Source organism: Vulpes vulpes, chromosome 12 (genome assembly GCF_048418805.1).
Source record: "Vulpes vulpes isolate BD-2025 chromosome 12, VulVul3, whole genome shotgun sequence".
Classification (NCBI taxonomy): domain Eukaryota; kingdom Metazoa; phylum Chordata; class Mammalia; order Carnivora; family Canidae; genus Vulpes; species Vulpes vulpes.
This window is the reverse complement of record NC_132791.1, coordinates 95412811-95437167: the sequence shown is the minus strand read 5'-3', so window position 1 is coordinate 95437167 and position 24357 is coordinate 95412811. Positions and strand designations below refer to the sequence as shown.

The 24357-nt window shown below is 44.9% G+C and overlaps 1 protein-coding gene across 22 annotated transcripts in view; it reads left to right on the top strand.

Moving 5' to 3' along the window:
• The window catches only part of FARS2 (phenylalanyl-tRNA synthetase 2, mitochondrial), a 584196-nt gene that overhangs the window by 425999 nt on the left and 133840 nt on the right, over positions 1–24357 (top strand). For 2 of the 22 annotated variants that reach the window (XM_072729205.1, XM_025987480.2), the window contains one exon: positions 1331–3394. The exons of the other annotated variants lie outside the window; for them this stretch is intronic. In XM_072729205.1, coding sequence (XP_072585306.1) covers positions 1331–1379 — 49 coding nt within the window. In that variant the 3' untranslated portion in view covers positions 1380–3394. Of the gene's footprint in view, positions 1–1330; positions 3395–24357 lie in introns of those variants that run through there. 22 annotated transcript variants of the gene reach the window in all.

Here is a 24357-nt window from a genome sequence, read left to right as displayed (position 1 = left end):
CAACATGGAAACTTTTCTAAGTGCAATGGCAAGTTGTTTGGTTTTTCTTTTTAAGATTTGTTTATTTGAGAGAGAGGGAGGGGGGAGAAGCAGAGGGAGAGGGAGAGAAAGAATCTTAAGCAGACTTCATGCTGAGCTGACAAGGGGCTCGATCCCACAACCCTGAGATCATGGCCTGAGCCAAAACCAAAAGTGATTGCTTAACTGACGCAGCCACCCGGGGACCCCTGTGGTGGCAAGTTGTAAGGAGTGTGGACACGTTTTACCTTTTCTCGGTAGTGTGGACTGTCAGGCGGAGGAGAAGCAGAGGGCCAGCTAGGGGTTCAGCAGTGCAGGTGAAAGGTCAAGGGGGCTTGGCCTGGGGGCTGGCACAGGCATGGAGTTGAGGGCTGTTGAGGGCACAGCGTGTATGACGTGCTGACATGGGCCCCAGGAAGAGTCAGGAGACTGGGATGGCTCCTGGGCTTGGGAGTGAGTCGCCGAGCGGTAAGGCTGTGTGCTAGGAGGGAGGAGGAACAGGTTCTGTTATTTCTTAGTGAAAAGATTTGATCTAGGTCAGTGTGGAAGCTGCTGCTAATTCCCAGAGTTCCGCGCTGGATGTTCAAGGTAGGAGAAGGGTTTCACGGGACAGTGGAGAGACTCCAGCTGAGGAGCCCAGAAGCCTGAGTCTGGTCTACCCCTGCTACAAAATAGCAGCTTGATCTAGGACACATGATGTCACCTCCGGAATTACAGTTTCCCATATGTGTGGGTTTCAGAGCTGTGTAAACTGTTTAAAGTTCAGCTCAAGGGACGCCTGGGTGGCTCAGTGGTTGAGCGTCTGCCTTTGGCTCAGGGCGTGATCCCGGGGTCCTGGGATCGAGTCCCGCATCAGCTCCCCGCAGGGAGCCTGCTTCTCCCTCTGCCTGTGTCTCTGCCTCTCTCTGTGTCTCATGAATAAATAAATAACACCTTTAAATTAAAAAAAAAAAAAGTCCAACACAGACACATACTGGTGCACCCCCATGTAATGAGCATTCCTGTTTAGCATCATGACCTGGAGCGTGTGTGAAGGCACAGGTCAGGAGAGGATTGCCCCTGATGTGCTGGCTGCCTTCACACCACCCCCCGATTCACCCCTGGCCCACCACCCAGCACCGTGCCAGGCCGGGGCACCCGTCCTCAAACAAACAGCTTAGCAACATCCCCTTCAAGAGTGAAACAAAGGCATATTCTGATGTATCCCTGAGTAGCTAAAAAATTAAATTTGTGTTTCGTTCTCCGAGGACTCTTGCCAGCTGAGGTGGTTGGTTTGTTTTCATTATCACCGCCCTCCTGTGTTTGCTTCCAGGGGCCGTTTCCATCAGCCTTCCCCTGGATTAAGCCAGCCATATAAATGAGAAGCCGCCACCAGAAGCTGACTTCTCCCCTGCAAGCACTGCTTAATGGGCCTAATCAGCAAACTTCCTTACTTTCTCCCTCTTAAATACCATCTTGAGAAGTCCCAGCACCTGTCACCTAAAGAGGACATCTTCTACCATGAATGGGGAGGTAGAATGGGTTTTGAAAGGACGATTGAGGGAGCTAATCTAAACGATTAGATGTTTTTCTTGTTAATAGGAGCCTAATTCTATTGTATCTCTTACAGACTCTATTAAGACAGGTTTCTTTGACTCCTAGTACTCTGTTTAAACTTCTGGAGTCCTTCGAATTGCCCGCTCACCAGCTGGGGGAAAATGTAAGCAAATAAAAAAAGCAAGGGGAGCCAGAGAACAATTTTCTTTTATAATTTCTCTACTCAAAGTGAGGAAATTCAGAATCCTTCACCGAAAACACCATGGGGTTCATCAAGATTGATGATGGTGAGGAGGTCAACTCGAGGGACATTAAATGTGTGCAGAAGCGTGGGGGACAGTCCACGGGGGTCAGGAGCAGACTAGCTCAGAAGGATGGAGGCCAGATCCATCTGGAATGCAGGCTGAGAGCAAAAGGGACGCGGTCCTATTGTTTGGGGACTAAACCAGTCAACAGGTTTTTCTTACTTCTGCCATTTCAGGGAGTTTTCTTCTTGTACATGTAATTGCTTCTGCCTAAAAGATTCCTTATTCGTGAGCCAGGTACGGGAGCTGAGACTCCCCTCTGACTCTGAGCCTCTCGCCGTCTCCGCCCCGGACCATAGTATAGAACCAATTTGAGTTTACAGACCCAAAGGCTGGCTTCAGAGTTGTTTGTCCAGCCCTTCCACCCAGCCCAGGTTGTAACGACTGAGCTAAGCAGGTAGGCCTCTTCGCCACATCCTGAAAGTCACTCTCGTGATGACTTTCATCCAGAGTTAACTGACCTTGATGTAGAGAATTCCATTTCCAGTGGCCTGTCTGACCCTGCTCTACAGAAGGCAGGGAGAAGTTAGTTTGCAGAGCAATTTAAGCTGGAGAGACTCTCCGGACGGGAAAAGGCATTTTAGATTCTGCCCATAGTGAATCAAGCACCTGAGGTTTCGGTTACGGGCACAAGAGGGGAAGAGGAGCATCCCCACCCCCCCCACCCCCCCCCCCGCCCTGGACTGGCCTCTCCAGGCCACGCTCACAGGCTTCCCAGGCGAGGCTTGTAGAGGGTCTTGTACGTCCTGTTCAGGTCTAGTTGCCTTGACAGTGTTTTCCCATATTTTCAAGTGAGAAAACCTTCTTAGCCAGAAGAACAAAAACTATTAATTAGAACAGAGAACTTTAGAATACAGTTCCCATGGCACAATTCAGTCAGATCACTTTCTGTGAGCTCAGGTCTCCCATGTAAGATGGTGAAAATGAACCTGAGCTGAATTTATAGTGTCTGGAGGCCTAAGGGAGACAGGACGAACGGGGAGGTGGTTCTGTTTCTCCTGCGTCACCGAGCATGGCACCTGGATGCTCAGAAGATGTCCATGGGGATCAGGTGGGTTTCATATTGTTGGTGGTAATAGGCTTGTTTCTGTGAACCTTTTATGCTGTTGAAAATTGATCCCAACTTCGTCTTTTCAAATCATAACTAGACATCAGTGTATCCTTTGGCAAGCCGTTGTAAACTCTTTGGCCTTAAGTGTCTTCTGTCCTTCAAAAGCTATTGGCTAAGCCCTCCGCACCACACCCCGAGCTGGGCACTCACTGAGGTCTTGTTCAGAATTTACTTTGATCGTAAGGTTTTTTTTAAACCTTAGCTGGAAATAAAGTATACATGCAGAAGCCAATAGGCTTAAAAAATGTAATGCTTGGGGATCCCTGGGTGGCGCAGTGGTTTGGCGCCTGCCTTTGGCCCAGGGTGCGATCCTGGAGACCCGGGCTCCCAGTGCATGGAGCCTGCTTCTCCCTCTGCCTATGCCTCTGCCTCTCTCTCTCTCTCTCTGATGACTATCATAAATAAATAAAAATTTTTAAAAAAATGTAATGCTTAATGGTTAGAAAGTTTAATCTGTTTACTCCTAACCAACATTAGGCAGGGGAATGCTAAATCAGTTTTATAATGTACCCCCCAAAATTTACTGTAAAGCATCCTGACATGAAGATGTATGTACTGTAATATATTGAATTTATGCCACATGAACATGTGGGATATGATGTGGGGCTCTTTGGCATTCATACCTTGCATGCTGGTCCAGGTGTTCAAACATGTTATAAAGACCAAGTCCGTGGTAAGGTCACCAGGCTTACCAGATTGCTGCTGACCACTCCAGGCTTTATGGGGATGAAGCTCTATATTCTACTCTCCCCCCTTTATTGCTGCCAGAAGTGAGGATCCTTATAAATTCAAATTAATCAATACTATATTTCCTGTTCCCTGTTCAGACTTTTATACCCTGCATCAGAGAATTTGCATCTCACCTGCTTTGCAAAAGAAGTATCAACAATAATTGCGGGGCGCCTGGGTGGCTCAGTGGGTTAAGCATCTGCCTTTGGCTCAGGTCATGATCTCAGGATCCTGGAATGAAGCCCCACATTGGGCTCCCTGCTCAGCAGGTAGTCTACTTCTCACTCTACCCTTTCCCCCTGCTCATGCTCTCTCTCTCTAATAAATAATCTTTTTTAAAAATCAAATAAATAAGAATAATTTTAAAAACAGTAATAGTAAAGTTAGTATTGTACTCTTTGGACACGGTACCATCCTATGAGTTTACTTTGTCATATATCAGATCCAGCCTGCCATTTGTCTTTATATTCTCAGGATAAATGGTTTTCAGCTTAAAGAGTCCCAGAAGCAACTGTCAAAAGGTGTCAGCTGGAAGCAGTGACAGAGAAAAATGCGGCATCTGAAGAGCAACTTGCAAGATGGTCTAAATATTTTATTTTCTTTTTGGAAAGCCCTCGCCAGATTTGCCCCTTCACCACTAATCTTTGAGCAGCCTGACGATTTATGGGGAATCCATCGTTTGGCTTTTACATAGAGAGTAACAGCTGAACGACTGCTTCCCAACATGTGGCTGTTTAGCAGGATATTAATGGGCAAGGTGGCTAATCTGTTCACATTGTTCCGGCAGAAGTTTTGCAGTGCTTTGGGGAATCATTTATCCTCAGCAGTTGCAAGATAGCCTGTTTTTAAGTAAACCCAGGATAAAAATCCAGTAATTTATTGCTGTGTAACAAACTGCCCCAAAACTGTGACATAAAGCACTGACTGTATTACGCGTGCAAATTCTTGTCCCTGTTCTGTGATGCCGGGGCCTTATCTGAGGAGGTTCCAAGACTGGGAGTGGCTTGACGGAAGCTGGAATGAGGCTGGCAGCGGACACTGGCTAGGACTTGGTGGGATTTGGGCTGGATAGCGTGTGGCCGGAGCTGCCTCACCACAGTCACCTCTGGATCTTTAAACTCCATCTATATGGTGGCTGATGGGCTCCAAGAGCAAGTATTCCAGAGAATACTGGGAAGCTGCACAGATTTTGTGACCCAGTCTCAGAAGTCACATTGCATCACTTGTGCTACCCTCTGCTTGTGGAACCCGTCATAGAAGCCATCTGGTTTTGGGAGACAAGGACATAGCCTGCCCCTCTCAGAGGAAGAGCTTTCAAGGTCACATTGGAAGAAGCGCGTGTAGGATGGAAGATGTCATTGCCGCCACTTGAGAAGGTGATTGTGCCTCACTCCGTGCACAGATTTTTGTAGGGAATGAGTGAGTTGGGTTTTCTGACTAAAAGACATCTGAAAATGTTTATAGAATAGGACTAGGATTGCCGTTTTCCTTGCAGACGTTAAGATCAGTATCCGTAGACCTGGTCCCAGAACGATAGATCTGAGTGCTGAGTTAATAACCAACACAAGTATTTTCTAGGTACTTAAAAATTTAAACTGAACCAAAGAGCAATGGGCATTCTGAACAATTAGGTCTTGATACCTTAGATCTAGATTCACTTTTTGGTTAAAAAATCGTGATGTTACAGTGCTCAAAGTGTATAGGAAAAATAAATTCCTTCCTATAAAAATTGCTTAGGATTTTATATTTGTTAAAGTAGGAAGCATATTAAATAATTGAGTTCTTTGAAGAAATTTTTGCTTTTCTAGATCTGTTTAGCCATAATCAGATAATAGGAAGAATGTGAATGTGTAGCATATGCCTTTAACGAGACGTACGTACATGTTTCTCTTCATATTCTAAGGGGGATTATCAGCATGTATAGGGCTTGTGAATTCTCATTTAATATAAGAGGAAGATGTGAAATGCCATGTAATACTTTTAATTTCTTGTTTCAATTCTGTTCTTTGCTCTGGAGCAGCAGTTTCTTCCCTTCATTCCCCTGAAAATTAAGGTAAAGACGTCATTCTTACCCAAAAGCTATATGCCTATGTCATCATCACTGGTGTTTGCCCTGAGCCTTTTTGGTCAGCACAGGTCCCAAAAGGATCAAAAGCTTTTAGATCCCAGGGCACTCTAAGAACCGTGCCAAGAATTCATCGTGTTTCCTGGGAAATTACACAGTATAAGCATTTTTGGCAGTATGACAGTAAGCCAGGTGATAGGCCCCTGGGCGATGTGCTGTGATTTCCAGTCCTCTCTCTGCCTCCCAGGGAAACGTGAATCCACCACAGGTCTAGTGCTCACCCCCTAGAGCTGAGTGATGATAATGTCCAAAATCTAGAGGAAGCAAAGCTGCCATTTACTGAATCCTCCCTATGTGCTATGCACTGAGTCACAACTTACATTATTTTATGTCATCTTCACGATTATCCTTGAAGGTAGCTTTATTATCCTAATTGTACAGATGAGGAAATTGAAATTCTAGGAGAAGGGAGTAATTTGCAGGTCACACTGTATGTAAGTAATGAGCCAACCTCTTCAGCTACTTTTAGTGGTTTATAGAGGTTAAATTCGATGCATAGTACCTGTTACCCCATACATTTGACAGCACTGAGTATTATCAACTTTTAGGAATTTTGCCCGTAATACAATAACTGAAAAAGGGTAAGTCACAGTTATTATTAATTTATATTTCTCTAATCATGAGTGAGGCTGAGCACCTTATCCTATGTTTATTATCCGTCTACATTATTTGCAAAGTACAGATCAGTACAATTCTTCTGGAAGGCAGTTTTCACGATACATACCAAAATTGAAAATACACTACTTCTTTGACCCAGAATTTACTTATCCCACAAATATCATGATACAGGTGTTTAAAGATGCACATGCCAGTATGTTCATTGCACCGTTTGATATAATGCCCAAAACTGTTCTTCAGTTGAAGACTGAGTAAATAAATTTTAGAATGTTCACTCTCCAGAACACTTGCAGTCATTAACAGTCACATCTGACAGTAAGAAAAGATGAACAAGATATATTGAAAGAGCATTCTATAAATGATTTCATTTTCTGTGTTTATAAACAGAAATTGTATGCTCGTATGTATACAATTTCTGTTGTAGGAATGTATGCATGTATGCTTCTTTTTGTGCCACTCTATAATATCTAAAATGACACGCAGGAAACCTCCACAGCAGGGACTAGAGTTGTTATCTTTTTCTCTTCAATTCATACCCCTTTCTATGTAATTCCAAATATTTACTATTAACATATATTATTTTTATGATAAAACAATAAGTTTTTAAAATCCAGTGTGGAAGACATTCATTTATTTGGCCCTATTTGCAAGAGGCAGCCTGTATAAGTGGATCATCCCGTGTTGACAGATAGAACTTACCCATCCATAGAGAACAGATATCAGTGACTTAATAAACAATAAAGGTAATAAAAATTTTAGCAAAACTGACTGGAATCTCTTGGGAACAAATCTTTCCGGCTAGGTAAGTTTTTCAGTATAGCAGAAATAGGAAAAAATGGTTTTGGGGACAGGACAGTTTCTGAGATGCTATCCAATTTCATGTATTTTAATGCCTTTTCTCCTGTTTACCAAAGTGACGCGTTCATTGTCAGGATTTGGAAAATACAAATAAGCTCAAAAAATTAAAATTTCACATGGGTTTTATTTTTAGCAGGCTGTAAATGTAGACACAGAGGACAATTACAAGATTATGTCTCAGCAAAAAGAACAAATGAATGGCTGAACCGATGGATTAGAATGAGTTTTGAAATTTCTTTTAATTTGCATTATGTGAGAGGTAAAGGAAACAGATCGATGGGGTGGGGAATGGGAGGCTCTGTAAGAGTCTGAGAAGAACTAGAAGCCTTCTTTGAGAAGTACGCATATTTCCAGCCAAGATAAGTTCACATTGCCCATTGAAGGGAATCCTAAACCAGAATGGCAGGAAACTACGGAGATGAAAAGACCTCTAACTCTGTTGTCCAAATGAGAAATTTGGGTCCAGTTGTTTCAGTAATTTAAAAATATTGATCGTGTACCCAGTGTAGTGCTCTTCCCGATAACTATCTGATGCAAGACTATTTTCCAAGGACGTTCGTTGCTCACTATCCACTTGAGCAGTAAGTATGACTTTCGATAAACAAACACAAAATCATGAGCTACCGCTACCGTTGGTGATTCGCCTTTGAAGTGGTTTCAGGTCATTATTTTAAAACTGTGCTCACACACAACCTGTTTTACATTCATTTGCAGACTTCAAATATCTAATTTCAGGGTGAGGTTTGGCTGAGTGACATTAGAGCCCTCTGAACTGTCTTTAGTTTGGTGTGAAGTGAGAGGTCTGAAAAGAAGATCAAGCTAAATCTTCCACTTAAAAGCAACAGTTATTTTTTTAATTAAAAAAAATCATCCAATATAATTTGAATCTTTTTTTTTAATATAATTTGAATCTTAACAGTAGATTTGTGTCACGTTCTTTAGTTGAAACTCTGGATGCAGAAAACTGGCTTTGAGAGAGCTGGATTGAAATAGCAGAGGTAAAAACCAAATGATAATGTCTGATTCTCGCTCCCTGTGCAGTGGGGGAGCAGGAGAAGGGAGAAGAACACACCATGGCCAAGAATACTTCTTTCAGAACTGTCTTATTTACAAGGGAAGCTTCAGGAGCTCAAGAAACACTTCTCATTGGGGGGCCCTGTGGCGTTTCCCTGGTGGTCCTGTGGGTTGCATAAGTCATTAAGCCCGAGGTCTTCAAGAAACCTCTCCCGTCCTAAATGGAACCTGGATGGTTCATCAGCTGTCTCACTGGGCCACTAGGAGCCTCAGAGCACTCTGCCGGGTTGCTGGGATTGGCCTCCACAGAATGAAGCCACCTGATGAGAGGATCAGTCATTAGGGATTGCCCAGTCTCGTGTTTCCATAACAAATAACCTGAAAATCTCCACCAGTTACCCCGACAAAAGTGGGTTTGTCACTCTGGGAGCTGGGCTCAACTCTCTCAGTTGCTACTGGCGCAGCCATGTTGCAGGCAGAGGAGGGTGGGCATTGAGGAGTGGCGGCTTGGCCCACCCCACTTGCTCAGAACTGCAAGGGGCAGACATGAGGAAGCCCCCCATGTGCCTGGAAGGAGAGAAGTAAGAGGGGAACAAGGAGTCTTTTCCACAAGGAAAAGTCAAAGGCACTGGCATTCACACCCATGCTGTTCTCATCAGTTACTCAGGCCACTGGGAAGGACCATCTACCAAAGTAGACTGCGGTTTTATGGGGTCTTTTAGATCCTTGAAGGGCCTTTTACAAGTGTACCCCTTAGCAGGGGTACCCCTTGTGGGTGGCACGGAAGGACGTAGGGTTACTTCCCCTCCGTGAGCCTGCTACCAGGACTCCTGAGACTCCTCTGTATCTATTCCTTCTCCTTAGTAGCTTCCTGACTGCTCTCCTATCCCATTCCCTCCCCTTGAAGTCTACTTATGCTGAAGGATGCTCGATTCATCTTTAGGAAGTGCAGTTTTGATTACATCACCCCCTCATAGAGGGTTTTGGTGGTTTACCATTGTCTAGGGTTTTGCTACGTAAACTAGTCCAGGAGCCAACAGCATCCTCTGGGGTCTTGTTGAAATGCAGAGTCTCAGGCCCCACCCCAGACCCACTGAATCAGAATCTTCATCTTGACAGGATCCAGGAGATTCATGTGCATATTTGAGTTTGAAAAGCACTTGTCCATAGCACTGGTTCTCTGATTTATCCTCACATGTGAATGAAGTGGAGAGCCTTTAAAATCTGCTAACCCTCAATTTGCAGGTCTGGAGTGAGGCCTTGCACGAAGATTTTAAAAAGCTCCCGGTGTTCTTTCATGCAGCAGAGTTTGAGAACCACTGCTCTACAGGGACCCAAGAGACAGTCACAGCCACCATTAGTGTGTCCCACAAAACCTTTCCCAGGGCCACCGTCACTCTATAATGGACTGACCTCCGATCCCCAAGTACCTTCTACACTTTTATAGAAAGTGCAGTTCTAGTCTATTAGCAGAAGTCACCAGGCAGCGTATATGTCTCCCGTATTGATTGCAGAGGCCTTATGACCACCTCATCTAAAATTTGCCTTAAAGTGCCACAGCTACAAGTCGTGGAAATCAAAATTCATTAATTTACAGAATTGTCCACTTGAAGTATTTTCCTGATAGAATTTAAAAGTTGACTTCCCCAAATGACAGCATGAGGTTACCTTATTACGTTACCCTGTCTCCTTTTTTATTTTATTCTTTATCTTACATCAGAACTAAAATAGATAACGAGAAGATTAGACTGTGCTTGGTTTTATTTACGTAACTTGATGGGTTATATAGAGAGGGGTCATTTTCAAAATATGTAGCAATAACTGTGATAATCTGCTTTTAATTATTCTCAACTCACTGAACTTGGGATTGGTGACACATAATGTGAGGGACACCTGGCTTTGGGGACAGGATCAAATAAAGATCCTCTTTGATAAAGCTTTCCTAATGAAATGAGGATGTCAGACAGACACACCTACAAGGGCTTTCTGCCGCGGGCCAGCAGGTGCAGAACCGAGCCCCCGCCTTTGTGGGGGACACACCCGTGTCACCACCGTGCCAGACTGAATATCACTCCTGGGTAGGTGGTTTTCTCTCCCGAATGGCCCCCAAAGAGACCAGTACTTTTCTTCCTGCTTATATTTGACCAAGGTGTTATTTTCCACCAAGAAATTTTATGGGCACAGTGAGGAGTGGTGGCTTTTCCGTGTGAACATTAAATAAGATTCAGGATCTGAAAAGCCGGCCCCAGAGGCCCAGAGGATCCGTGGGATTTGCTGGGCCGGTGCAGACAAATGGGCTGCCAGCTTATGAGGAGCTTGCAGGCGCGCGGGGCGGGGGGGGGGGGGGGGGGGTGGAGGGGGGGCTGGTGTCGGGAGGCAGGCGATCCTCGAAGTCATCGGGGTTCCCTGGGCCCCGGGAACTCAGAGCCCGAGGTGTGCCTGTCCCTGGAGAGGCCGTGGACGGCGGTGGCTGCCTGGGCACCGTTGATCCCCCGGGCCCGGCCCCCTGAGCTCGGCACCCCCACTCTGCAGAGCCGCTGATGAAGATGCGCAGCATCGCGCCCCGAATATAAAGCATGACTGTGAGGATGAAGGCGCGTGCTCAGCCCTTCACCTTGGCTCCCACTGGGACCAGGGGCCACACACAGAACTTCGGACCCGTGCAAAGTAGGGGGTTCCGGGGACACCAGGAACCGGCGATCGTGGTGCTGACAGTGCCTTTGCTTTTCCTCTGGCTTCATCCCTAACAGAATAATAGAAATGAGGAAGAAATCATCATTAAATGTGATAAATTAAAAGCAGGGAGCGGTTGACTTTATGTCAACTTTAAGATAACCCTGGTAAATAAAATGACTAATTGAGATTCTTGGTGTGTTCTAATAAGAACTTTTTATTATTAAGTTATTTTGTGCTTAGTGGTTACTCATGGCATATGGTTGAGTGCAGCTCTCTTTATTACTCATTTTTATTAACACACACAATAAATATTAAAATAGATCTCAGGGGTAATAATAAGGTGAGAAATAGATGCGTGACTTGTCAAATGCAAAATGAAGCAGTATGTGTGTTCTTAGTCCGTTTTTAAATTCATATTGGCTACTTTTTACCCTAATCTAGCCTTTAGCTAATTTCTGTTTCATTATATTGTTGTTCCTGACCTCCCCCCTGCCCCAAATTAGAATTTGCCCCAAGCCCCATGGCAGGCTTCCTGCTCAGTGGGGATCCTGATCCACCCTCTCCTCTCTTCCCCTGCTCTCTCCCTCTCTCTGTCACTATCTCTGTTTCTCTCTCTCTCTCTCTCAATTAAATAAAATCTTAAAAAAAAAAAATCTGGGACTTTTGAAAGCCAAAGGTATATATATCCCTTTAAAGCATTTCATTAGGGGATCCCTGGGTGGTACAGCAGTTTGGCGCCTGCCTTTGGCCCAGGGCGCGATCCTGGAGACCCGGGATCGAATCCCACGTCGGGCTCCCAGTGCATGGAGCCTGCTTCTCCCTCTGCCTGGGTCTCTGCCTCTCTCTCTCTCTCTCTGTATGACTATCATAAATAAATAAAAAATAAATTTAAAAAATTAAAAAATAAAGCATTTCATTACGAGTAAGCAAATAAACATCAAAATCTTCAACATTTTTTCCCTGTTGGGAATGTGTTTTATATTTTTTAATTGGGATATCAGAAATATTTTTAAGTGTTCCTTTAGCAAAGTGTATACTGAACCAGATTTCCAGTAGTATTTAATGTTGAAAAAAAAAATAAACTTTCTGGGGAGGCAGTGTCTGCGAAGGTAATGATGTCTATTTTGATTTGCCTCACTTAATTGGAAGGTTCTTTGAAGTGTATGTTTTGATTAATTCAGTTTTTTTAGTAATGAGAATTAATACAGAAAACCCTTTTAGTTTCTGTTCCTGTTGTTGGTCTTTCTATAGTGATATGTGTACTTTCTGGCTTAGTAGGTAGATAAAATTTAGCTTGAACCTTTCTTTGACCATTGAAATGTTTTTCTTTTTTTTTTTTTTTTAAGATTTTTCCAATTTATTTATGACAGACACAGAGAGAGAGAAGGAGAGGTGGAGACCCAGGCGGAGGGAGAAGCAGGCTCACACAGGGAGCCCACATGGGACTCAATCCCGGGTCTCCACTATCACACCCTGGGCCGAAGGCAGGCGCTAAACCACTGAGCCACCCAAGGATCCCTGAAATCTTTTTCTAATAGGCTACAGTCACAGATATTTCTAGAATTTGTGGAAAGGTAATTCACTAATTTCATGAATTAGCTTAGGCCAGTTTTAATTGTAAAATTTTAGAAGTTTGTAACTAAGTTTGGACTATCCTTAAGCCATATTTAAGAAGTTTTAATTTTTTTAAAAAAACAAATGCTCAGTCTGCCATCTTCTAAAAGTGAAATGAGAGCATAGTAAAGCTTGTCTGAGGATTCTGGTCACTTGGATTTTAATTAATTAGGAATTTTGATGAACGTTGTGATTTTACCTTCCCTTCAGTTCACTACCATGTCCCCAGACACTGGGGGCTGAGATGCCGAGAGGTGGGCAGCCTAAGCCTGTGGGCTTCTCTCTGTGTGCCCTCGGGGCTGTCACTGTCCTCACTGTTGTCCTTTGCGGACACCAGATCATTTCACCTAGAGGGACTTTGGCAGAACTTTTATATGTATGGTTTGGTTTTATGGATATTGGCATTTCAAGATTTTTGAGATCTCCTTCTTCAAAGTGAAATGAGGTCTTCTCAAGCTTGGAAATTTCCACAGGCAAAATTTAAAGGAAAGAAGGGAGGGAGGGAAGGAGGGAAAGAAATTACAGAGGAACAAAGTGTTTTCCTAAAATTCTCATTTAATAAAATTCAGACAATTGTTAAAAGTACTTGTAGCTGCCGGGTCTTGTGGATTATGGCTCCTAAGAATGATGAACCTCTGGTAGCCCCTGCGATGGAAGGATTTCTTACTGTGTTGTGGATTCTGAAGGCATAAACTGAACTATAATCAAACAACATCAGGTCGGCTCAACATGTTTTTGGTGTATGCTTACTGTCTGCTAGCTGCTGGAAGGTCCCCACTCTCATGTTGCTCATGATGGAGTATGCTGTTTTGTAAAATAAGGTTGGTGGAAATTGTCTTTTTTTTTAAGTCCGCATCATTAAATATTAGGCAATCCACGTGTTTCGACTTAACATGCTCAGAGAAATGCAGAGTGAGCTGCCAACGTGATTCCTCCGCTAAGCACCGGGGCGGGCAGCCACACACCCGGGCTTGTGACCATGGTGAAGAACAGTTCTGCTTCGTGAGTGTGTCAGCTCCACTGTGCATTCTGCTGGAGCCGCTGAGTGTACCTCCACACTGGGCGGGGCGGGTGGCAGGGGCGGGCACAGGGTGGGGAGCAGCGGATGAAGTGCTGGGTGACTTCCTCTGCTATCTATCCCCTCAAACCCAAGCCAGGAACCCTCCACTATTTAGTTAATGTAGGGGGGAGGGAGTACATCCGGATCATGACTGATGGCACCACGACCTGAGCGGAAGGGAGGGGCTTCTATCCAAGAAAGAGGCTGCCCCCAGGTGCCAGGCTGCACGCTGGCAGTCCCTGGACGGGTGTCGAGCACATGCCTCTTGTGTCTTGTGCAGCCCACCCCTCCAAGACAACCACTCTCTGACTTCTATCACCATAGGTGAGTTTTTCCTGCTTTGCACGTCATATAAATGGCATTTTATTCATTTGCTCCGTGAGTTTTGAAGTAAGGGTTAAGGTAGAAGCATTTCCGGGTGACAGGGAGCCTGCCGGCAGAGAGCTTCCCCACGACCTCAAGCACTTACCAGAGTCATGGAGACATATTCAGCATTTTGAATAGCCTGAACCTATCACTGAAATCTTATACTTTTTAACTCTGAGAGTAGAATGATAGAATTTCATTAAAAAAAAAAAAACCACACACAAAACAAAATCAAAACTGAATTGCAAATGGCTTGATTTCTGAAAAGTTTGCATCTTTCTCTGTGTTTCTTTCTCTGCACTAATGGGAGAAAGAGATTGGGAAGCCCTGGAGGTCAGAGTTGCTAACTACATCCAAATGCTACTCTAGGATATGAGGAAACACTCTGTAGGGAAAGGGAAAAAAAAAAAAAAAAAGACAAAGAATAGATGAGAAATCCACCCACTGCTTTCTTCCTTCTGGATCAGACACACTTAACCTTCTAGATCTTGAGTGTTTCCTGCTCCTGGATTTATGAGCTGATTCTGGAGGTAGTTTCCAATGAAGATATTCACTGTGACCTCTGGATTGATCCCCACGCCTACCATTGTCCAACAGAGCCACCAGACACTTGCCCTTGGGCCAAACGACAGCAATTGTTTTCTAGGATTTTTATTCTAGTAGAAGCAGAGCACTACTAACAGTCGGGGTAGCGGTTAGGTTAAAGTTACCACTTCTGAGGCTTGCTCTGCGGCAGACACTTGCTCAGAGCCTTACTTCCTATAATGTTCCCAGTGGGTCAGGTTGCTGTCCCCAGTATAACCTCGGGGGAGTGGAGGAGGGAGCTTAGTGACCAGGAGGGCAGAGCCCTGGCACGCTCTGCGCCTGGGACCCCGGGGCTTGTGGCTATGGCATTAGCCCGGTGTGATTCTAGAAACCAGACAGGGGACAGGGGAGTGTGGCACGAGCTCACCATCCCTGACCTGAGCAGGTACCTTGCTGGAAGGAGGGTCTTACTGACAACAGCCAGAAACAATATTTACTTTAAAAATAGTTTCATTGGCGGGGGGGGGGGGGCGGGGGGGGGGGAATACCTGGGTAGTTCAGTCAGTTAAGCAACTCAATTTCAGGTAAGGTCGTGATCTCAGGGTCCCAAGATCGAGCTCCGTGTTGGGCTCCACACTCAGTGAGGCGTCTGCTTGAGATTCTCTCTCTCCCTCTGCCTCCCCGCCGCCACTTGCTTGCAGCCTCTCTCTCTCTCCTGAAGTTTCATTGTTGTTAGCCAGGATTTCTTTGACTTTTAAAAATCACTAAATAATACCATCCACATGTGTGCTCCCTGCCCTAAAAGTGGTCCTTGGAGGCCACGGACACTGGTCTAGCCTAAGAAGTTAAGAGTTGATTTAGCCGGGCCTGGCAAGTGGTAAGAGTGGGAGCGCTTCCCCTCTTATGAAAATTGAAATGCTGAGGGCCTCAGTCTTAAAAAACCAGGGAACACGCTTACCCCTGTTCTACTTGTGGCATCCCTCCGTCCTATGATCTCACTACGCATAGGCCACATGCATCGCTCTGGATGAGGACGAGGACCTGTGTTTTAGGGAGCCCCTCTCGTGAGCTCCTCTGCCGCCTGCCTGGGCTGCGGGCCAGACCCACACGGCACTCCTACTTCCCTGCCTGTCCACTTCCTGATTCCTCTTACTCTACCGTCCCCTGAACATGAGCTTCCGCTCCCTCCTGCGCACCCACTTCCACAGCAGCCGCCACCACCCTCCTCCACTGGCTCCCAGCCCTGCATCCACAGCTGACTTGTCCACACGGCCTCAGGCCCTGTCTCCAGCTGCCTGCTGAGACCCAGGCCTGGAAAATCTGCCTGCACCGCAGGTTAAATAGGCCTCAGCAGGGCTCATTGTGTCCTGACCTCTCTTCTTTCTAAATGACTTCAGCCTTCTGGGCCACCGGGCCATGGGACCCCATCCTCACCTCCCCAGTCCCACCTCCCACCCCCATCCTTCCCTGCTCACTTCCGTCTGCCTTTTCCTCCTCCCGCCTGGATTGTCAGCCCAGGGCATGTTCTCCTTCCCTTCTCTTGAAGCTACTACTTGCTCAATCTCTAACTGGCTTCCCTTTGCTGGTCTCCTGGCCTTCATCCCAACTCAGCCTCAACATTACTGTCCAACTAATCTTCCTAGAAGACAGATCTAGAAACCTCCCTGCTGGGAAACGGACGGCAGTTCTCCAATCTCCCGACCAAAGCCAAGTGGCTTATCCTAACTCATGCTCAGGGCTCATTGGAGCCCACCTATCTTAGTCAGCTTGCATTGCTGTAACACGAACACCATACACTCGTGGCAGAAAGGTTTTGTACATTTTCTTCTAAGTAACGAGAAATTGTTGTAGCAGGTAACATCCGATTTTTGCTGGAAACTTCCATTCTTTAGACTGGCTCAGGAATATGGGATTTCCTTATGGTTTGAACCTTAATCTATATATCTATATTTAAATTGATTCTGTTCTTCTTTTGCTTTTATTTGGGGGGGGGGGGCGGCTAATTTCACTCTATCAGGATTTGAGATCAAGGGGCTCTGTGACTGGCCAGCCATAGTCATTTCTCAGTAGAGATCAGTTAGCTTCAGCTTGTCCCATGGCCTCCTGACGGTGCAGGAATTCATAGGTAGGGCCCCAGGCAGTTATCCTGAAGGGAATAGGGTAAAGACGAGGGGCAGCCATTGGAAGTACCTCAGTTTAATTTAGCAGGGATCTGTGCTGTGCCCACTGAACACAGAAGTTCTTAGACAGACAGTTGCCAACGCTGAGCTCAGGGTGCTGCTCCTTGGCAGCTTGCCTACCCCCGTTGCTACCACCCCGGCCTCTGGTTGAAGGAGGACAAAGTGTGTTCACGTTAACTGGCATACAGCTGACTCCCCAGTTCTGTGTTGCAAACTACAGGTAGATCTACCATTTGGGGGAGGCCAATGTGCACAATGAAAAGTCCCTTTGCAGTATTTCCGATTGACAGTGAATGAGATACTGACATCTGAAAAATATCCTTTCCTTTGGTGTAAGGTTCCTAGATTTTTAAAATTTATTTGCGAGTCGTTAAAGCCTGCGTCATAGTTTTGGGAGTAAATCTGTTAAGGCCTGAAGGCAATGGAATTGAGACCCAGAGGAAAAGGACGATGTCCTATTTATGTTCCATCAGGGCGTATATTGCGTGCACGTGTGTGCATGCGTGTGCGCTGTGTCGTTCCCGCTGGTGGAGTTGAGATGTAGGGAAGGCTCGGAGTTGAGCCCCGGAGGGGCATTTTCAGCCATGATTTTCCACTCTCTGCCCTCATGAGCTGAGGGAGTTTCTCAGCTCTCCCAGATTGAGGGGGAAATCCCGTGAAATCAGCCATTCTCCTGGGGGCTGTTAAGGCTGCTTTGACATGTGCACATCACTCAGGCGGGCTGTTTGCGGTCAGCATCCTTGGGCATCGCTGGCCGGCGCAGGCCCTTGTCTCCCAAGAAGAGCAGGGTTACCTCCATGTGGGGGCCCCTCCCCAGCAGCCGACTGACTGATCATCCTGGAGCTGCGCCGGGAGGCATTTTGGCTTTCAGAGCCTCCCAGCTTCACCTCCAGCAACCTCCTATGTAATACAGGCAGTCACCCTGCTCCTGTGATGCCGGGTGCCCAAAGCTGTGGCCCCCACTTGGGAAGGAGAGGACTTGCCGCAGATCACTAGGACAAGACTTGAGTATTGCAGGAAAGTCTATCACACAGGGTTCTAAATGGGACCTTTTATATACAGTGGCCTTCAGAACTGCCCAGGCCAAGGTAGAGGAAGACGAGTGAGTTTACTTCCCACCTCAGAGGATTAAAAATTTAGAGAGAATATACAAAACGGTGGTTTGCAGAGGTTGGACACAAGGTAGTATAGGACGAAGTGCCCAAGAGGGGAGGCCATCAAGGCAGGCCCTATAGTCCTCCCGGCCCCCTGCTGGGAGAGGTCCCAGGCCACAGCACAGGGTAGGGGACCCAGACCAAGCCCAGGAGTCTCCAAGCTTAAGAGATGGAGTTAGGGAATCAGGCTGGGGCAGCTGGAATTCACTAAGCAGAGTACTGGGGGGCAGAGCTGCCCGGAGAGCAAGCTCTGGGGGCCTGCAGAGGATTTCCCGGGGTCCTCAGGTGGGTACTGCTTAGCACGTGGTGCGAGGAAGCTGCCAGCAGCTAAGGAAGGAGCCACAGGACAGGAACAGAACAGTGTCTGAGGCCCTACAGAGCACGGAGTAGCTCGTGTTCCCTGCCAGGCACGTAGGGATCTTGGTCAGAAGCGTAATCGTCGGTGTTGGGAAAGCAGGAGACTGAAGGCTGCCCTGGTCCTGACCGACAAAGCTTGACGGCAAGCCCACAGGCTCCTCGGAGAGGTGACAGATTCTAGGTCTGGGGCCGGACATACCTAAGATGAGCCCGAGGTATCCCGTAATGCCAGGAAAGAAGGAAGTGCCCCAAAAAGAGCCACGGAATTCGCTCTCCCAATCACACAGCCAGAAAGTAGCGGAGCCACAGTTCAAACTAAGGGACACCTGCCGGTAAAGGCCGTGATCTTCCCGCTGCAGTGCCTGCCTCTCCCTCCGGCACCTGCCATCCGTGTCCGTCCCCTGCCCCTTTGTAATCCTGAGCCAGTCGGCAAGGTGGGGAGAGCTCCCGCACTCCTCCTGCCAAAGCGCTGCTCCGCATGCACCCGTCCAGCGTGTGCTGAGGAAGCTGGGACTAGTCATGCTTGGTCCCGAAGCTCACGCTGCAGACACACATGCCCGTACCAACTCCAGCAGCTCTCCCTCAAATGGAGCATGCAAAAGTGTCCCTCTGGAGCTCTCACTCTTAGCGTTGTGATGCTTCCATTCTGATAAGGTTTCTGGAAGAGCCAAGGGACAGTGTATGACCTACTCCCTAGCTTATGGTGATGTCCAGTGCACTACCACAATCCTTGAAGAGTCAGGGCAGTGTGACATTATGGTGAACTGCTGAGTTGTGGGTGGTTGGGTGGTTGGGTGGTTGGCTTCCACGTATCCTCTTTAACCTGGGAATGGACAAAATTGACAAGGAAGAAGGCAAGTTATGTGCGCTGTAGGTGAGGATACACTGTGTTGTCAGAGGTCGCAGTGTTTTGGTTAGAACACATCAACGTATTTCTGTTTCAGTCACCAAGCCCGAAGAAACCAAAGAGATTATGCAAGTAAATTGAAAGAACGCTACTCATTTTAGCCAATGTTTAAAAAAAAAATTGTGAATTTTAGATATTATAACAATAAAAGAAAGCTTCTTTTCAGGTCATTCTTGTGTAGGACATACTTGCTCACCTTACAAATGGTATGAAGGTCTGAAAAAACCGACACTTAGGGAAATAAAGTGAATTACCACATTTATTTTCCATAGTGCCTGACAGGCTCATGCATCAGTAACCTATTAAATGCCTACACCCATTCAGCACTTCGGATTGTCTTGCTGGTCCTTGGTGGATCCCAGGGGGAGGCCTCACCTGTGAATGAGCAGTTTTCAAGTAGAGTGCTGAGTAGCACAGCTCTAAGACAGCGTCCACAGGAGCCTTTGCATGTTTGGACAGGCCACTGCAGCTGGGGGCCAGGTGCTTGGACCTCATGGCCCCGGGGGGATCTGGCCCAAGCACAGCATGGCACCTGCCCAGCCAAATGGCAGTCCATAGGGCAGAGCAGAAGAGCACAGTGCTGTCTTGCTCTACCATGTTTTTCAAAGCCGTGAAATGTAGTCCGTATGTTTAAATCTCCCCTTGGCTGATTGCCTTGTGCAGTTGATATGTACAGTACAACAAAATAAAAATAAAAATCTGTTTTGGAGCAAACTTGAATGGGAGAAAATGCTATAATTCTGTGTGGAGAGCATATGTGAGCATATAAATCCCATTGTGTGTGTGTGTGTGTGTGTGTGTGTGTCTGTCTGAGCTGTGCTTTCAGAGTGCCATTTATAAAATATTTATCATAGTTTTACTGATTTAGGTTCATGTAGAGCCTTTGTTATTGAAAAGGAGCCACAGCACTTTGCTAATTTAGGAGGCTATGTGGGGGTATAAGAGTGAGAACCACAGATGACTGCATTAGAATCCAGAGGGAAAATTGGCAGTCCTGCTAACATTAGCAACAAAAAGCAACCATCCCTGGGTTGAGCCAGTCTTATTCCAAAGGCGCCACCAAAGGAAGGGGTCTGCAGGATCATCTGTGGGCTTTAGCCTTTGCACTTTCAACATTTGTGGCCATTGGGCAGGTCACCCAGACCTTCTGGAATGGAACTGATTGCTGTGGCTACAGTTGGTCTCTTATCTTACTGCTCCTCCCAAATCCCCCATCTGGAGCCTGAAACCAAAAAGAAAACTCATTCACTCAAACCTTTTGAAGGAGGATACCTTTTTAAGGAGAATCATAAAAATTAAGAAACTGAAAACCAACAAAACCTCAAGAAGAGCCAGGAAGCCTTTTCTGAGCATCTAGTTCCTGGCCATAATTTAGTTTCTGAGGGAGATGCTGAAGAAATGGCAACTCCTGAAGGATCTGACAGGAGAAAAAAAAAAATGGTTGAGAATAATAGTAGTTACCTGTTTATTGAGCATTTCATATGTGCCAAACACTGCTCCACGTGCTTAAATGTATCAGCCACATTTAGCCCATACACACCTGTATTACCCCCATTTTACATCAGGAAACTGAGATTCAAGGAAGTTAAATATCTTGTCCAAGATCATGCAGCTAGTAACTGGCAGAGGAAGGATCTGACCCAGAAGATCCAACAATAGAGCCAACATATTTTAAAAATTTACAACACCTGATCTATTAGCGCCTGTATCCTTACCCACTCTCTCCTAACAGAGATTCTTTTTTTTTTTTAAGTGTCTAATTCACTAGCTTTTAGTGTGTTCACAGAGTTGTGCATCTATCTATTTTAGAATGTTTTCATTACCCTTAAAAGGTAATGAAACCATCATACCACCCACCCCAATATTATAGCCCTCCCCACCCCCACCCTGAAGCAAACACTGATCTGCTGCTTATTTATATAAATTTGCCTATTCTGGGCATTTCTTCTACATACATGGAATCCTGTAGTGTGTGGTACCTTGTGACTTCTTTCACTTAGCATAATGCTTTCCAGATTGATCCATGCTGTAGCATGTGTCAATACTTTGTTTCTTTTTATTGCTGATTGATGATAAAAGGACTAATATCATGGTGAGCATCTTTTCATAGACTTATTTCTCCACCTATTCTTTTGAAGCTAATCCCATGTCATTCATAAATGCCCACATATATACCGACAACAAAAACACTTTTCAAAAACCGTAATCACAATATTTTTATCACTAGCTGAAAAAAATATTTATCAAATAGTCAGTATTCAGATTTTCCTGTTTTCCTGTTTGTTTCATACTTTATCCTTTCAGTGGTTGGTTGAATTCAGACCCAAACAAGGCCCATGCTTGCATTTGCCTAATAACATCTCTTAGGTCTCTTTTAGTTGATATTTCCTCTCTTCCTCTTTTTTTGGTAATTTTATTATTGAAGAACTTAGGCTGTTTGTCCTGTGTGGTTTCCCACATTCTGGTTCCATTTGCATCCCCGTGGTGTCACGTAACAGGTTCTTCTGTCCTGTGTATTTCCTGTAAACTGGTAGTTGAATCTAGAGTCATCATCAGATTTAAGTTTGATTGTTTTGTGGGGAGGCAAGACTGCTTTATGGGTGGTGTTCTGTACTTCTGTATGTCTCTCTTTTTGTACTCTGAAGATTGAGCAGTAGATTCAGGGGTCATCAGCTTAGCATATCTATGATAAATTTTCCCTGTCAGCTTTGTGCTGAATGGTCTTAGCAGCCATTGATGACCACTACTTAGATCTATTATTCATTAAGGGAACTTGTATTCCTTAATCACACTCATCGAATGCCTCCCAAGAAGGCAACAGTACTCTTTTTACCCTGCCCTATTTCCCTTATATTACAAAAGTATGAACATTGGGAGGTTATCAGTAATTAAAAGGATGTTTTGCTTTTTATATTAGTTGTATAAAAACTTACCTCTTATGTGCCAGACTTCTTGAGGGCAAGAACTGTATTTACCACTAGGTCCCCAATGCCCACCTCCCCTAAGCCAAGCCCCTTGGAAGAGCTTACTAAGTAGATGTTGAGTGAGTGAGTTAACGTTGAATCTTTGGTTCTTCTAAACCAGTCAGTGTCCCACCAGTCTTTCCATGGAAGGTCGCAGGCATGTTTCCAATCCCACTCAGAACCTTACTGCTTGCCACGGGCGCAGAGCACATTGTTTGCAACATAATCAGGATCTGAGATTTATCTCCTGCCTCCCTGTATCCCTTTTACCTATCGACTCAGTCATACTTGTCTGAAGAAACATCCTCAGATGCTAACATGAGATTTTGAAAGCAGAAGACGATTATTTTGGAAAATCCAGACATGACAGGTGTGAGGGTATAATCAGTGCCCTTGTGTATGGACATTCTCTTAGGTTTTGACACAAATAACTTTATGTGGACTTTGGTGTAAGCTCTGGGTTTTGAGGCCAGCCAAGTGCTGTGGCTGTCACTGGTTTGTCAGTGATGTGACACTAAAAAATGAGAGTGTACATCTTTCCAAGATAACTCCAAGTTCAGGTTCTGCAACATCATTTGGCTTGTCTAAAAAGTTGTAGCATGGTGTGTTTACTTCTACATGAGACACCTTCCAAATGTGACTTCCTTTTAGTGTGATGCCAACCGTCTATGAATTCTCTCTGTCATACCACAGAAATTGCCATAACCACAGTATCATTTGTCTCCCAGAAGCCAGAAAGTCACTTTGAAGACCTGTCGTGCACTTTCCTACTAAAAAGTGATGTTTAAATGGTAGCTAGGCTCCTCTTTAATGGATGGTGTAGCAAGGTCATCTGTATGTTCCATGTGCAACAGTAAAAAAGGAAGGGAAAAAAACCCCAAACGTGACAGCAATCCAGTAGTTAAAATTAAAGCAATTATATTTAACACATTTAGAATGAGTTTTAAATTTTTTATCTGATGGAGGCACTTAAGAAAGAGGAAAGGATGAAAAAATAGTTGGAGATGTGTAGGGTGATTCTGAGAGAGACATCAGAGTTCTGCGGGGGCTTATGTACTCCCGTCGTCATACTCCTATCATTGGGACCTCGTGTCACTGGCCTTAGTCTAAGACTTCTGAGCCACTGCATAGCTTTATGGAACATTTTGAAAGAGAGCAAGGAGGACAGATAACAAAGTAAAGAGAATGTGCCTTTAGTATATTCATTCATTTATCCACCACTAGAGCAGCAATTCTCAAACATTTTAGTCTCAAGATCCCCTTTACACTCCTAAAAAAATATTGAGGACTCAGAGAGCTTTTGTTTATGTGGGCGTTATACCTCTTGATGTTGACCATATTGAAATTTTTAAACGTGATATTTAAAAATACTTTATTAGTTCATATAGAGATAATAAGGAAGCCATCGCATGTTAACATAAATAACATATTTTTAGGGGGAAAAAACTAAACCATAATGAAAAGAGTGGCACTGATTTACATGTTTTCAAATCTCTTTAACGTCCAGCTTGATAGAAAACAAGTGGCTTCATACATCTGCTTCTCCGTTCAATCTGGTGTTCCAGGTTGTTTTGGTTGAAGCACATGAAGAACATCCGACCTTGCCATGTGTTGCTGAAAAAGAGAGAGTATCTTAATAGCTTTTTAAAAAAAATTGTGGATATTCTTTTTTGATATTACACCAAAGCTCAGCAAGTAGCAGTTTCTTAAAAGTTAGTTGTGCTGAGAATTCCAAAACAATATCAATGAACTTTTTATTAGTTACACTAAAATCTGTCTTGCCGTTTGAATGGATCTTTTACAAATGCATGATTTGGGGACATCTTGCATTAGTCAAATGAAAAATATTGGTTGACTAAGCCATGCAGCTCTTTAAAATGTTGATACATCTCATTATCCAAGATTTAAAAAATCACATTTATTAATAACACCACCATTCTTATCTGAAATGTCTTAAATATTAGGAAGTGTCAGCAGATACAAGTTGTCCAAAATTCAGATTTCCACTTGAAAGCTTGATTTTTTTTCTTTTTATCCTTCGCAAAATTGCTATCAGTTGTGACAGGCTCACTTGGTTCATTTCTGAGAAAATCTCTGCATCATCTGTCAGTAGTTCATGGTGTTTCATGAAGGAAGTTGCTAGTTCATCTCATAATTCAAATGATCACAGAAGTGCTTTTCAAGCCTATATTTCAGTGTGTAGCAGATAGGCATCTCATTTAGTCACACAGAATATCAAAA